Genomic DNA, 15,070 nt, shown 5'->3' with positions numbered 1-15,070 from the left:
TTCATACTGAAAAACAGAATACAAATAATCTCTCTTTTCATCCACTAGCACACATATTTTAAAATAATATTAACCTAGAGTCCAATACTTCTTACTTTTAATATTTATTTCTTTTCTTTGAGACAGAGTCTCAGACTCCTCTTGCCTAGGCTAGAGTGCCATGGTGTCAGCCTAGCTCATACCAACCTCAAACGCCTGGGCTCAAGCGATCCTCCTGCCTCAGCCTCCCAGGCACCTGGGACTACAGGCACGTGCCACCATGCTTGGCCAATTTTTTCTATTTTTAGTTGTTTAGCTAATTTCTTTCTTTCTTTTTTTTTTTTTTTTTTAGTACAGACGGGGTCTCATTCTTGCTCAGGCTGGTCTCCAACTCCTGAGCTCAAGCAATCTTCCTGCCTCGGCCTCCTAGAGTGCTAGGATTTCAGGCATGAGCTACTGCGCCCGGCCTATTTCATCATTTTTAAGACCATTACATTTTCACATTTTAACATCTCTCAAATCAGCATGTGTTTTACAATCACTGGTAGCTGGGCAGCATTTGTGACACAGTTGCCACTGCCTGCTCATGTGCAAATCTACAAATAGTTCTTCATATGTTGTTGCTTCAATTGCATTATGTACATTGTACTATTCGTGATAAATTTAATTGCCATTTAAAATGTAATTTTTAGGGCCTGACACGGGTGGTCATACTTTGTAATCCTAGCACTCTGGGAAGCTGAGGAATGAGGACTGCTTAAGCCCAAGAGTTTGAGACCAGCCTGAGCAAGAACAAGACCCTGTCTACAAAAAATAGAAAAATTAGCCAGGCATGGTAGCATACGCCCACAGTCCCAGCTACTTGGGAGGAGGCAGGAGAATCATTTGAGCCCAGCAGTTAGAGGTTGCAATAAACTATGATGACGGCACTGCATTTTAGCTGTAGCAACAGAGCAAGACCATGTCTCAAAAAAAAGAAAGAAAATACAATAAAATGTTTTTAGAAAGATTAGTAATAAAAAAAAAAGGCTATATTTTATGTATAAAGGCATGGAACAGAGCTACAAGGTTTAAATTTATTATTAGTGCAGCAAATATTCATTAATGGAAGATTACATACAATTCCTTATTTTTCTTGGGGGAAGAAAGCAGGAACTTTACAAGACCTAAAAAAGGAAAATTCCCACAAATAGACAAAGCTGTATTATCTTCTGTTACTGATATAACATCTGAAAAGATTGCCTAGCGATACAAAGGGAGGAGAAACTGCTGCTTATTATCCTTTGGAATAAGTGACAGATATGTCAAATTTCCAAGAAGCTTGGCTGGGCATGGTGGCTCACGCCTGTAATCCTAGCACTCTGGGAGGCCAAGGCAGGAGGATTGCTCGAGGTTAGGAGTTGGAAACCAGCCTGAGCAAGAGCGAGACCCCGTCTCTACTATAAATAGAAAGAAATTAATTGGCCAACTTATATAGAAAAAATTGGGCATGGTGGTGCATGCCTGTAGTCCCAGCTACTCGGGAGGCTGAGGCAGAAGGATTGCTTGAGCCTAGGAGTTTGAGGTTGCTGTGAGCTAGGCTGATGCCACGGCACTCACTCTAGCCTGGGCAACAAAGCGAGACTCTGCCTCAAAAAAAAAAAAAAAAAAAAAAAGAAGCTAGTGTAACCAATTCACATATCATTTGATACTGTGTCAAAGTTCAACTGTTAGGGTTTTTCCTTCTTGATGGCTCATAAAATAAACGCATAGAGAAGGGCCAGGCATTAGACAAGAAGGGAAGGGCTGCAGGACAGGACAGGAGAGACCTTAAGTGATGAGCTAGGATAAGAAGTGGAAGGGGCTGGAGTACGAGAAAGAATAACTGAAATGTAAAACCAAGGACCAGAGAGGGAAGCTGAGAGGGTTAACTGGGAATAACCAGGTGACTGGAACAGCAAAGCACTGGGGGACAGGGGTGGGAGACTAAGAGGGATGGGGAAGACAAAGAGGTTGTAAAACTGAGAGTTCTTTTGGGACAGGGAACTACTGGGAACACAGGGGTTCAGAAGTCAGCAAACTAAGAGTTCAGAGACACTTTGCTAGCAGGGAAACCAGAGTGACGGGAGACAAAAGGCCTGGGTAGGGGAAATGACTGGAGAGCCAGGGGACCGGGAACTGCTGGAGCTGGTACGCAGTGGCGGGTCTAGGAGCTGTGAAGGACTGAGGCACGGGAGGTCTCAGAACCTGAGGGTCTGGCAACTGGGCAAGGGGGGCAGGGGTCTGGGAGCTGGCTGGAACTGACGGACAAGAGCAGGAGACTAGGAGTGCCCGGCCTGGGGGAGGGGGGTCAGAGAACTGCAGGTGACCAGGGGCCAGAAACCAGGGTACTGACGGCCAGGGGTCAGGAAACAGCGCTGGGGAGGGAGTCTGAGGGGCCAGAGTGAAAATAAAATAAAATAAAATAAACGCATAATTGACAGAATCTGAGATTCAATGAAATATGGCACTGTCTCAACATTATCTATTTAAGCACTCTCTTCCTATTAATAATAATCAAAATAAATATAAATAATCAAAATATTATTAAATTGATTTTATCATACAATTCATCAAAGTATCTCTATACTATTGAACATTTGAGTTAATTCTCAATCTGTCACTATTACACCTAATGTTACAAAGTGTATCTTTGTAGAATGACCATTTTTCTTCTTTCATAACATTTCCATAATATAATTTCAAGGAATAACCATTGTTATGCTTTTCAAAAAAATTGTTAATTCACAAAACCAGTAGCACCATATTGTTTCTCAGTGGTTCAGCAAGCAATACATTGCTTTTGAAACTTCATTTTGCTCATTTACAATACATAAAATAATAAAATGTTATTCAATTGGGTTTTTTTTTGGATCACTTGTTTGACTAAACTTTTTAAAAAATAGTTATTTAGTTTCTAGGTTTTTTTCTGGTATGAACTGTCTTCTTTGTTCATCTACTTACAGCTCCCTAGAGTTCATATTTATCTGAATAAGTTTTAAAATACCAACCATTCACAATATTGAATATTTATTGTAGTATTACAGATTCATAAAATATTAGAGATGACAATTACTTAAGTCCAAATCCCTCATTTCATAAGAGAGAAAACAAGTTTAAATAAGTAAAATGATTTGCTCAAAGACTTATCATTACCTAATTGCAGGACCAGCAGCAATCAGACCTCCTGATTCTCTATCCACTCCTCTTTCTACCATACCATACAAAATGTTTTTTAAATCTCTGATGGTGTTGTGAGTATAGGAAAAAAGCATACTACATTAGTGTCAGTGTAGTTTATGGCAGTGGTCTAAGTAGAGGGAAAAAGGGTGCCTTCAAGAGGACTGTCAGAATCTCCAGATTTTCATCTTTATACATGTGACTTCACTAGCATCTATAGAAAACTGCTAGAAAGAGGTTGACCTTTCATCCCTTCCTTGGAGGAACTATCCATCCCCCACCATATAATAATCCTGCTTAGTCCATGTGGTACTGACCGTGCTTTTATTCTGCTCTGGGTACAGGCATGTAATCCAAGACTACCAACAAAATACTTCATTCTCCTGGCCACTTTGCTCATGGATGGGCAGATTATAATTGGGGCCAATAGCAGTTCTCCCTAGATTTGTGCTGATGCTATAAACTACAACAGCCATTTAGACTTGGAGCTATCAACAGACATCTTTTGACCTCCCTGAAAATCTACCAGAGAAATGAAGGCCAAGTCAAGACCCCTGAAAACGATTATATATGAAATCAGGCCACCTTTGAACATAAGCCAATAATTTTCCTTTTGCTTTTAAGCTAATCTGAGATTCTTTTTTTTTTTTTTTTTTTTTTGAGACAGAGTCTCACTTTGTTGTCCAGGCTAGAGTGAGTGCCGTGGCGTCAGCCTAGCTCACAGCAACCTCAAACTCCTGGGCTCGAGCGATCCTTCTGCCTCAGCCTCCCGAGTAGCTGGGACTACAGGCATGAGCCACCATGCCCGGCTAATTTTTTATATATATATCAGTTGGCCAATTAATTTCTTTCTATTTATAGTAGAGACGGGGTCTCACTCTTGCTCAGGCTGGTTTTGAACTCCTGACCTTGAGCAATCCGCCGGCCTCGGCCTCCCAAGAGCTAGGATTACAGGCGTGAGCCATCGCGCCTGGCCCTAATCTGAGATTCTTTTTTTGGTTACTCAAAATTGAATTTCTTGGATCACTCCAGGCTAACGTATATTTCACACTTCACTACCGTAATGAAAAACTATTAATGAAAAAAGTATGTCATTTCCCTTATGTGTGTTGGTGAGAATAAAAGGTTGAGAACCAGATTTAAGGGATAGTGTATTACTGAGAAAATAAAACAGAATCAGGCCAGATGCGGTGGCTCATTCTTGTAATCCTAGCACTCTGGGAGGCTGACATGAGCGGATCATTTGAGCTCAGGAGTTGGAGGTCAGCCTTAGCAAGAGCAAGACCCCATCCCTACTAAAAAAATAGAAAGAAATTAGCTGGACAACTTAAAATATATAGAAAAAATTAGCCGGGCATGGTGGCATATGCCTCTAGTCCCAGCTACTTAGGAGGCTGAGGCAGGAGGATTGCCTGAGCCCAGGAGTTTGAGGTTGCTGTGAGATAGGCTGATGCCACGGCACTCTAGCCCAGGCAACAGAGTGAGACTCTGTCTCAAAAAAAAAAAAAAAAAAAAAAAAATCAGTGATATAAATTTGTAACAGCACATATACCAAAGCAAATAAAAATAGCCATTATTATCTTTTGAGATTAAAATTTAGTTAGGCATGTTATGTAAGCAGAATTGATTCATTAACAATAACTACAATTCAATTTTCACATATCTTGTTCTTTAAATTAGATGCTTAACTTTTTAAAAATTTAACTGTAAGATTAACTGGATCTTTTTTTTTTTGAGACAGAGTCTCACTTTGTTGCCTGGGCTAGAGTGCCATGGCATCAGCCTAGCTCACAGCAACCTCAAACTCCTGGGCTCAAGCTATCCTTCTGACTCAGCCTCCCGAGTAGCTGGGGCAGGCATGCCCCACCATGCCCGGCTAATTTTTTCTATATATTTTTAGTTGGCCAATTAATTTATTTCTATTTTTAGTAGAGACAAGGGGTCTCACTCTTGCTTAGGCTGGTTTCAAACTCCTGACCTTGAGCGATCTACCCGCCTAGGCCTCCCAGAGTACTAGGATTACAGGCATGAGCCACCTCGCCCGACCTGATTAACTGGATCTTTTGAATGGTTACATTAATTGTACCTTAGTATTTTCAGGATAAGCATGTACAGAACTTAAATAAACATATTTACATTCAATGTAATACTATCCACCACTATGCAGAACTCAATTTAGACCAGTTAACCTTAGATTCGAAGAGTTTAATGGTGAGGGAGATATTATTAAGTGGTTTTACCTAGAGAGCATACAGAAGGTTTCACTTTACTTATTAAGCAGCCATATAAACAGGATTACAAGGTTGAGTAAATAAAGCAAAATCTTTGAGTCATGTAAAGGTAATTATATGCATACCTGAGAGTTCAGTCAGTTTTTCAGCTCTTTTGCTCTTAGTTACAATTATTCCAATCTCAAAATAAAAACAAAAATGATTATTAATATAATAAATTATTTCCTCTTGATAAGAATTTATATAACTAAAATAAATTAGTAAGTACAAAAGAAGCAACATGTGAGAAACTTTTTCTCATGGTGCTTTTGGCAAATAAATTTACCTATGAGTTCACTGTACATTGTTTAACTTTTATAGTTATTATGTTTTTCATTGATAAATGTACCAGAAACTGGGATACAATCTGGGTCACTTAATAATTCACATACAGTAGTTTCTCCTGTACCCCGCACAGGCTGGCTGTGGTTTTGGCTATGAGTTCCCAGAAAGGCAACATGGCTCATTCCAGGCCTCAGAAGCACCAGAATCTGTTTAGCTTCAAAAATGACAAGTTTGATAAGAGTATTCAGACCAAGAAAATTAATGCAAAACTTCATGATGGTGTATGTCAGCGCTGTAAAGAAGTTCTTGAATGCCGTGTAAAATACAGCAAATACAAACCATTATCAAAACCTAAAAAATGTGTTAAAAGTTTACAAAAGACAGTGAAAGATTCCTATCACATAATGTGCAGATCATGTGCCTGTGAACTTGAAGTTTGTGCAAAATGTGGAAAGAAAGAAGACATTGTTATTCCGTTTAATGAAGAACCAGATAAAACAGAAAATATTGGAAATAATCAAAGTTCCAACCACAGAAGAGAATATAGAAGAAATGAAGAAAGTGATGATGATTTAGATTTTGATACTGATTTAGAGGACACAGAAGATGTAAACTGAATTAATATCACTATATTCAAAGTCAGCTGTGGAATTCTGACCAACTTTTGACTTTTGGTATTTCCAAAGTACTGTGAAATCCTAATGATACAATCAGAAAAAGCTATAAAAAATAGGCAAAATTTATACAAGAACAATATAAATTATGTGTGATATTTGAATAATTATAAGACTTTCAGCCAGAGTTTTCTTGTAACAAATTTTTAAGTTGGGTATGATAGAATATCTGCCAAAATAAATATCACAGTTCATGGGAATTATTTAGAAGAATATATCACCTAATATCAAACTAAGCAAGATTCAGAATTGATGCTTATATAAGAACTATCTCATGTAAAAATAAGATGACATTATCATATTGCCAGCCTCAAAAATTGGTCCTCGGGATGTACCTTTTGATAGAGTGTTCTCAAGTAAACAACTCACATAGCAAAAGCCCCTAACTTACATTTGCTTGTTATAAAGCAAAAACATTTTATTTTTATAATAATGTCTAACAAGTATATAGCAATTTTTCTTTAAAAGTATTTTTATATATCATGTTACATTATTTGTAACCTTTTTTTGGTAAAATATGCATATAGAAAAACTGCATAGAATTTATATGTATAGTTTAATAAATAATTACAAAGGAAAATTTGCTCATTTATACCCAGATGCAGAACTGCTGGCACCAGAAATCCCCCCAAGGCTCTCTCTCAGCAAAAGTTCTTCCCAGAGTTGTCACTCTTTGAATTTTGATAATTGTTTTTTTTCTTTTTTTTTTTACTTTTTTTTTTATTTTAGTGTATTATGGGGGTACAAGTGTTAAGGTTACATATATTGCCCATTCCCCTCCCTCAAGTAAGAGTTTCAAGCGTGTCCATCCCCCAAACGTTGCACATGTCACTCATTGTGTTTGTATATGCCCATCCCCTCCTCCCCCGTCCCACCCTCCTGACACCTGATAAATGTTACTCCTATATGTCCACTTAGGTGTTGATCCATTAATACTAATTTGCTGGTGAGTACATGTGGTGCTGGTTTTTCCATTCTTGAGATACTTCACTTAGTAGAATGGGTTTCAGCTCTTTGATAATTGTTTTCTTTATTTTTTTACCACCTCTGTTGGTATTCCTAAATAATATAAATTAGCTTTGTCTGATTTTGGAACCCTTTCTTACTTTTTTTATTTTAAGAACTCTCAAACCTACAGAAAAGTAGCAAAATAATTCAATGAACCTTTGCATATTGTTCACCTAGATTTTCAATTGTTAACATTTTACCACATTTTCTTTATATCTCAATAGATGGATATACATGTATATTTTATTTGCTGAATCATTGGAAAATAAGTGACAAGCCCTGGTTTTAAATTTTGTATGAACAAATTTGCACTATATATACTATTTTGTGTCTCCTTTTTTTCACTGTTATAAAATTCGTGGGATTGAAAAAAAATAATTCACATATATATGCCCTATATTTTAAAAATAAATTATATTTGGCAGCAAAATAGGAATATAATTCTGAATTCAATCACTTATCTACATACCTGACTTATAGGATTCTGATCAAAATATTCCTCTACGAAGTATTCCAACAACTGTTTAAAATAACAAAAAGGAAATACTGGATAAGGGCAAAATAACAACCATATAGAACATGTCTGATTAACATTTTATGAAAGCTACTCATCAAGCATCACTTCTTACGATTTTTAAGCTTGTAGATTTTTTAAAAATATTCAGTAGTAAAAATATTAAACAGTAAAACCTTAATTTGAAATGGTTGGTGATGAGATAGGTTGTTTGAGCTAGGTTTTAAAAGAAAATGAAACCATATGGAGATGTCAGAAAAAAATCTAAACAGGAAAAGATCCAATGAAGACAGAGATGTAAGCATGAGCAGAACTGAGGATGGGTTTTGATAAATTAGGAATAATAAGAATGTGTTTGTAAGCTGAGGAGTTAAGAGTCAAGTAAGTCAAAGGAGAATGAAAATTCAAATAAAGAATAGGGCCAGGTATGATGGCTTATGTCTGTAACCCCTGCTATTTACGAAGCTGAGCAGGAGGATCACTTGAGACCAGGAGTTCGAAACTAGCCAGGGCTACATAGTGAAACCCTGTCTCTAAAAATATTTTTAAAAATTAGCCAGTTATGGTGGACACCTTAGTCCCAGCTACTAAAAAGCCTGAAGTAGGAGGATCATTTGAATCCAGGAGTTTAAGGCTGCAATGAGCTATGATAACACCAATGTGCTCCAGGCTGAGCAATAGAGCAAGACACCACTGAAAAGAGAAGGAAAAGTCCGGGTGTGGTGGCTCATGCCTGTAATCCTAACACTCTGGGAGACCAAGGCGGGTAGATCGCTCAAGGTCAGGAGTTCGAGACCAGCCAGAGCAAGAGCGAGACCCCGTCTCTACTATAAATAGAAATAAATGAATTAGCCAACTAAAAATATATATAGAAAAAATTAGCCGGGCATGGTGGTGCATGCCTGTAGTACCAGCTACTCGGGAGGTTGAGGCAGTAGGATCACTTGAGCCCAGGAGATGGAGGGTGCTGTGAGCTAAGCTGACACCACAGCACTCTAGCCCGGGCAACAAAGTGAGATTCTGTCTCAAAAAAAAAAAAAAAAAGAAAGAAAAAGAAAAGAGAAGGAAAGGGAAAAGAGATAACTGATAAAGCAAGATCCTGACTTGGGGTAAGGTAGTAGAAATAAAAACACAAATAATTAGCTATGTTATACTGGCTTATCATTTCCCTAAATGACCTGGCAGTACTTCTACACAGCCTTTTTTTTTTTTGAGACAGAGTCTCGCTTTGTTGCCCAGGCTAGAGTGAGTGCCGTGGCGTCAGCCTAGCTCACAGCAACCTCAAACTCCTGGGCTCAAGCGATCCTGCTGCTTCAGCCTCCCAAGTAGCTGGGACTACAGGCATGCGCCACCATGCCCGACTAATTTTTTGTATATATATTAGTTGGCCAATTAATTTATTTCTATTTATAGTAGAGATGGGGTCTCCTTCTTGCTCAGGATGGTTCTGAACTCCTGACCTCGAGCAATCCACCTGCCTCGGCCTCCCAGAGTCCTAGGATTATAGGCGTGAGCCACCGAGCCGGCCTACACAGCCTTTACTTTTTTTTTTTTTTTTTTTTTAAGCCTCTAAACATTTGGCACAGCCTTTACTTTTTATTAACTAAAAACATAAAACAGGCCAGGCGCGGTGGCTCACGCCTGTAATCCTAGCTCTCTGGGAGGCCGAGGCGGGCGGATTGCTTGAGATCAGGAGTTCGAAACCAGCCTGAGCAAGAGTGAGACCCCCGCCTCTACTATAAATAGAAATAAATCAATTGGCCAACTAATATATATAGAAAAAATTAGCCGGGCATGGTGGCACATGCCTGTAGTCCCAGCTACTCGGGATGCTGAGGCAGTAGGATTGCTTGAGCCAGGAGTTTGAGGTTGCTGTGAGCTATGCTGACGCCATGGCACACACTCTAGCCTGGGCAACAAAGCGAGACTGTCTCAAAAATAAATAAATAAATAAAAATAAATACTACTGTGTTCTTTAAAAATGGTTTTTAGAATTCTTCCCCACATTTAGTAAAAATTTAAGTGATTTTAGTATAAATTTAAATGATACCTTTAAAGTACAAGTCAGTCTATTGGGCTTTAAATCTTGGTCTTCCATTGTTCTTGATCCATCTACTACCACATAAAGGTGGCGCATCTACCAAAGGAAAAAAAAAAAGACAATTTTCAAGTACATTTTTGACTGAGAAGTAAAAATGATATTTAATATTCACATATTCTATGCATATATTTTAATATATTATTTTTAAAAGTTTGTTGTCTTACTATTATTTATTCTATCAAGCCAGAATGTTTCTCTAATCCAAAGTAGTTCTGTAACAGTAAAGGAAAAAATAATTACATACCATTCCAAGTCGAACTTGTCCATGGTGCTCAAATACTCTGTTAAAATTATACAAACATTTTAATGGAATACCATATAATGCCCCCCAAAAATCAATACAACTTTCCAACTAACCTGCATTTTTTAGTGAAGTGAATTATTAACTTAAGGAATACACATAATTATAGGCATTGTGGATAGTCCCTGAAGACCATTTCCCTATTGAGGCAAGGCTAGGTGGCTAGTTCTTTCCCCCTATTCAGAAGGCTACAGGTCAGTTTCCCAGAAACACAGCTGAAATGAAGTAGTGAGGAATGTTTACAGATAAACAGAAAGGTTTAAGGGAATGTATTTTACCTTTTATAACACCATTAGGAAGAGGTTACATACCTTTTCCTCTTTGCCTTGAACAGAATGTCTTCTATTGTAGCTTTAAGTGATCCAGACTCATCTTCTTTAAGGATCTCCCTATAAGCAATAATTATTTGTTTAAAAAGGTAAGCTAAAATGATTATTAACCCAAGAGAAATGAAAATATATGCACCAAAATTTGCATGTGGCATTATTAATAATAGTCAAAAATTATAAACAATCTAAATGTCCAACTGGTGAACAGATAAACAAAAATGTCATATAACCATATAATGGAATATTTAGCAATAAAAAAGTAAATTATTAATACACTCTGCAGCATGGGTGTGCCTTCAAAACAGTATGTTAAGTGAAAGCCAGACACAACAAACCACAGGTTAGAGTCATGTGTCACTTAACAACAGGGGTATGATCTGAGAAATGTGTCATTAGGCAATTCCGTCATTTTATGGACATCACAGCATAATTACACAAACATAGATGGTATAGCCTACTACACATCTAGGCTATATTGCTCCTAGCTAAAAATCTGTATGGCATGTTACTGTACTGAATACTGTAGGCAACTGTAATAAAATCGTCTACCTGTGTATGTAAACATAGAAAAGGTGCGGTAAAAATACAGTATTATAATCTTATGGGACCATCCTCATATATATGATCCATCATTAACAGAAACAGTACATGACTGTATATGATTACATTTATGTGAAATGTCTAGAAAGGGCAAGTCTATATAGAGACAGAAAGATTAGTGGTTGCCTAGGGGCAGGGGTGAGACTGAAATTAATTGCAAATGGGCATGAAGGATCTTATTGGAATGGTTAAAATGTCCCAAAACTGCTTTATGGTGATGGCTGTACAACTCAGTAAATTTTCTAAAAAAATCACTGAATTGTACACTGGAAATGGGTGAATTTTAACATATGCAAAATACACTTCCAGAAAGTTGGAAAAAAAAAGACAATTTCTAAAAGAAAAGAGAAGGTAATAATGCCCAACTTACCATGTTCTTTCATAGCCTCCTTCCCATCGTTTAGTTCTTTCAGGTTCTTCATCCATTTTTTTTAAATGTATTTTATTATTCAATAATCTGAAAAAAAATTCGATCACAAATTTTCTAAAGATGTTTGTAACAAAATGTATCCAATTAAATTTGAAAATTACAGAAAGTAAACATATAAAGGTAAAAAATCAGAATGCCAGGTCATTTTATTCTTTGTAGTTTATTCAGTAATTGTTGGAAAAAAATACAAAATCCTCATGGAACTCTTTTTCCCATTTCCAAGAAAGAGTGTAAATATTTATGCACAAACTTGGCACCAATAGAAATAAGCATCTTTCTACAAATTTCTAAAAAAGCAAAAATGCTTCAGAGATGTATCACAGGACAGACCATACAATTATGGGAAGTGGGTATGGGTATAACTAAAACAAGATTAGCCACAATTGATGATTATAACTGGGTGATAGATACATTGTGATTCTTTGCCCTATCTCTCCACTTTTGATACATCTGAATTTTCTCACAATCAAAAGTTTTTAAATGACATTTATTATTTATAAGTGGGTAAATTTTTATGGCTCGTAATTCCAAAAAAGATACAAAATCAAACACACATAATGACGTCAATTATTATAAGAAAAAGACAAAGGAAATATTTATTCAGTCATTCAATAAATGGGACAAAGGGTTTTGTTTGGATGACAGAATTAAGGATGATTGAGTTTTTTGCTTCTTTATTCTTTTTTTCTTTTCTTTTAATTTTAGAGATAGGGTCTCACTGTGTTGCCCAGGCTGGAGTACAGTGGAGCGATCGCAGCTCACTGCAGCCTCAAATTCCTGGGCTCAAGTGATCCACCATGCCCAGATAATTTTTTTATTCTTTGTAGAGACCAGGTCTCACTATTGTTGCCCAGGCTGGTCTTGAACTTCTGGCCTCAAGCAATCCTCCTGCTTCAAACTCCCAAAGTGCTGGGATTACAGGCAGGAGTCACCACACCCAGCCACAATTCTTCATTTTTTAATGTACTTATTTAATAATTAGGAATATTAGTGAGGGTGGGGGGAACCCATTAATCATAACCAAGTAATAAACATCCGGTACTTCCACCCTCCCCAATGTAATGTCCCTTCCCAACCCACCTCTTAGTTTTCTTGTTCCATAAATTTGAGATCAAAGGAATTTTAAGTGCTAAGACATCAAGAACAAAAGCATATCCCCTGTCTTTGGCAGGGGCAAAGATGAATTTTTGTGATGAGGACCATAACTGAGACTTTGCCCTCCATTTATATCATTGCTTCTATAGAAAAATATAGTTAAAAATCTAAAGAAATTACCTACAAAGCCGGGCGCGGTGGCTCACGCCTGTAATCCTAGCACTCTGGGAGGCTGAGGCGGGCGGATTGCTCAAGGTCAGGAGTTCGAAACCAGCCTGAACAAGAGCAAGACCCCGTCTCTACTATAAATAGAAAGAAATTAATTGGCCAACTAATATATATATAAAATTAGCCGGGCATGGTGGCGCATGCCTGTAGTCCCAGCTACTCGGGAGGCTGAGGCAGAAGGATTGCTTGAGCCCAGGAGTTTGAGGTTGCTGTGAGCTAGGCTGACGCCACGGCACTCACTCTAGCCTGGTCAACAAGCGAGACTCTGTCTCCAAAAAAAAAAAAAAATTACCTACAAATGGACTTTTGGAGCTAAAACCTGCTGACAAGTTAGAGACTGCTTCTAAGGCATCCTTGCTTTCTGTGGCACTTGCTATGATCAGATGTCATTAGGTAAAATTCTGCATAGTCACCACTGAATTAATAAATCCATCCCTGGTTTTGTAAGAGATTCATTTGTTTCAGGCAATCTGATGATCCACTTTAATATTCTGAAGTAACTACAAGCGACAATAATTTTAACATCTTTGCTATGTCAACACCCTAAATATGTTGGTACCTTGTACGTTTGATGATGAGTGTAGCAGCCTAGTATACAGGCAGTAAATTAAACATTTTGATATTTCCTGTATTTTCTGTATCTATTGTGAATTTCACAAATAAAACCGGTTGGCATGGTGACTCATGCCTGTAATCCCAGCATTTTGAGAGGTTGAGGCAGGAGAATCTCTTGAGCACAGGAATTCAACAACAACATAGGCAACACAGAACTCTATAAAAATTTTTTTCAAATTAACCCAGGCATGGTGGCACAGGCTTGTAATCCCAGCTACGTGGCAGGCAGAACCAGGAGGATCCACTGAGCCCAGGAGTTGAGGTTACAGTGAGCTATGATCTGGGCACTGCACTCAAGGCTGGGTGTCTGAGCAAGACACTGTCTCTTAAAAAAAAATTAAGAAAATTAAGAGAAAAAGGGAAAACCTTGCATAACGTTCTCAGTAAACTCAAATTCTTAAAAATGTGGCTGTTGCCATCCATCACATCAATAATTAAATTGCATTTTTAGTTCATTATTATTATTTATTCTCTGAAGTTCAGAAACAATGTGAGAACCAATAAGTAGAAACTGGAAGCTAGACTTTGGGCCCAGATGTATACACAGACTTCTTAATTAGAGCTGCCTGCAATGGGAAATCACAGAGACAGGACAGGAGGTGGAAAGATCTCCAATGGCCTATGACTTCGCAATAGTCCATCTTTATAAAAATATCGCTGATCGTTTCCTGGAGTACAACCCCAGAAAAGCCACGTTCCCCACTGGTATGATTCCTGTTACATGAGCTCAGACTGCTATAACTGTAAGACAGACAAGGGTGATTACTGTCCCTGTTTTTCAGGTGTGGAACTCTAGGCTCAGTTAACTCGCTCGAGGCCATAGAGCTGGCGGCAAGTCACCAACTCGAACCCTAAACCACAATTCCCAAAAGTTGCACTTTGACTTAGGGAGGGAGAGCTATTCCCCAGACTGCAGCCCACAATGCTTCTCTGTGGCTTTCCAGAAGAAATCTGCCCTCCTCCCCTTTCACACGATCGTTCACACCCTCCTTCCTCACAAGGCCGACTGGGGTAATTCAGCTCGGTCTCCAGCGTCCCAAGCCCCTCCTAGCCGCCTAGATATCCAGGAGTCCTACCCCGCCTCACGCGGCACAAACCTCCAACCCGGCACTCACCGGTCCTGCCAGGACAAGACTGTGCCGGAAGGCCCGCCCAGCCACTCTGGGGACGCTTCCAAAGTCCTTCCGCCGCACGCTGCGACCGCTCAGAAACGTTCCGGCTACCGCAGGCGGCGGCTGCCAGAGCGGGGCGCTTGAGAGTAGACATCAAAAGAGCAGACCCAGGGTGCAGGAAGGGTCCGCCTCCGCGCTTTGCAGCTGATCTTCACAAAAAAACTAGCAAGAGTGGTCGCCATTCGCTATTGGTTGGTCAGGTACTCAGCAGCCGTCAACCTGGGCTCCAAGGAATTTGATTTTGTTTTAAAAAGTTGAAATGAAGGACTCT

The 15,070-nt window shown here is 38.5% G+C and overlaps 1 protein-coding gene and 1 pseudogene across 6 annotated transcripts in view; one reads left to right on the top strand and one right to left on the bottom strand.

The window, feature by feature from the left end:
• The window catches only part of LOC105881469 (general transcription factor IIH subunit 2), a 39,629-nt gene extending 24,802 nt beyond the window's left edge, over window positions 1-14,827 (bottom strand). For 3 of the 6 annotated variants that reach the window (XM_076008091.1, XM_076008096.1, XM_076008094.1), the window contains exons 1-7: window positions 14,743-14,827; window positions 11,630-11,716; window positions 10,642-10,719; window positions 10,274-10,310; window positions 9,979-10,065; window positions 7,884-7,934; window positions 5,534-5,588 (exon numbers count right to left, since the gene is read on the bottom strand). In XM_076008091.1, coding sequence (XP_075864206.1) covers window positions 5,534-5,588; window positions 7,884-7,934; window positions 9,979-10,065; window positions 10,274-10,310; window positions 10,642-10,719; window positions 11,630-11,685 — 364 coding nt within the window. In that variant the 5' untranslated portion in view covers window positions 11,686-11,716; window positions 14,743-14,827. Of the gene's footprint in view, window positions 1-5,533; window positions 5,589-7,883; window positions 7,935-9,978; window positions 10,066-10,273; window positions 10,311-10,641; window positions 10,720-11,629; window positions 11,717-14,703 lie in introns of all 6 variants that reach the window. The other 3 variants (XM_076008093.1, XM_076008097.1, XM_076008092.1) reach the window with 2 other exon arrangements.
• Window positions 5,103-6,784, top strand: LOC105881465 (uncharacterized protein C9orf85 homolog pseudogene; annotated as a pseudogene).
• Window positions 14,828-15,070: the final 243 nt, after the last annotated feature.

The sequence above is a fragment of the Microcebus murinus genome, chromosome 11, assembly GCF_040939455.1.
Source record: "Microcebus murinus isolate Inina chromosome 11, M.murinus_Inina_mat1.0, whole genome shotgun sequence".
In the NCBI taxonomy this organism is placed as follows: Eukaryota; Metazoa; Chordata; class Mammalia; order Primates; family Cheirogaleidae; genus Microcebus; species Microcebus murinus.
Note: the sequence above shows the minus strand (reverse complement) of the source record. Positions and strands in the feature narration are given on the sequence as shown.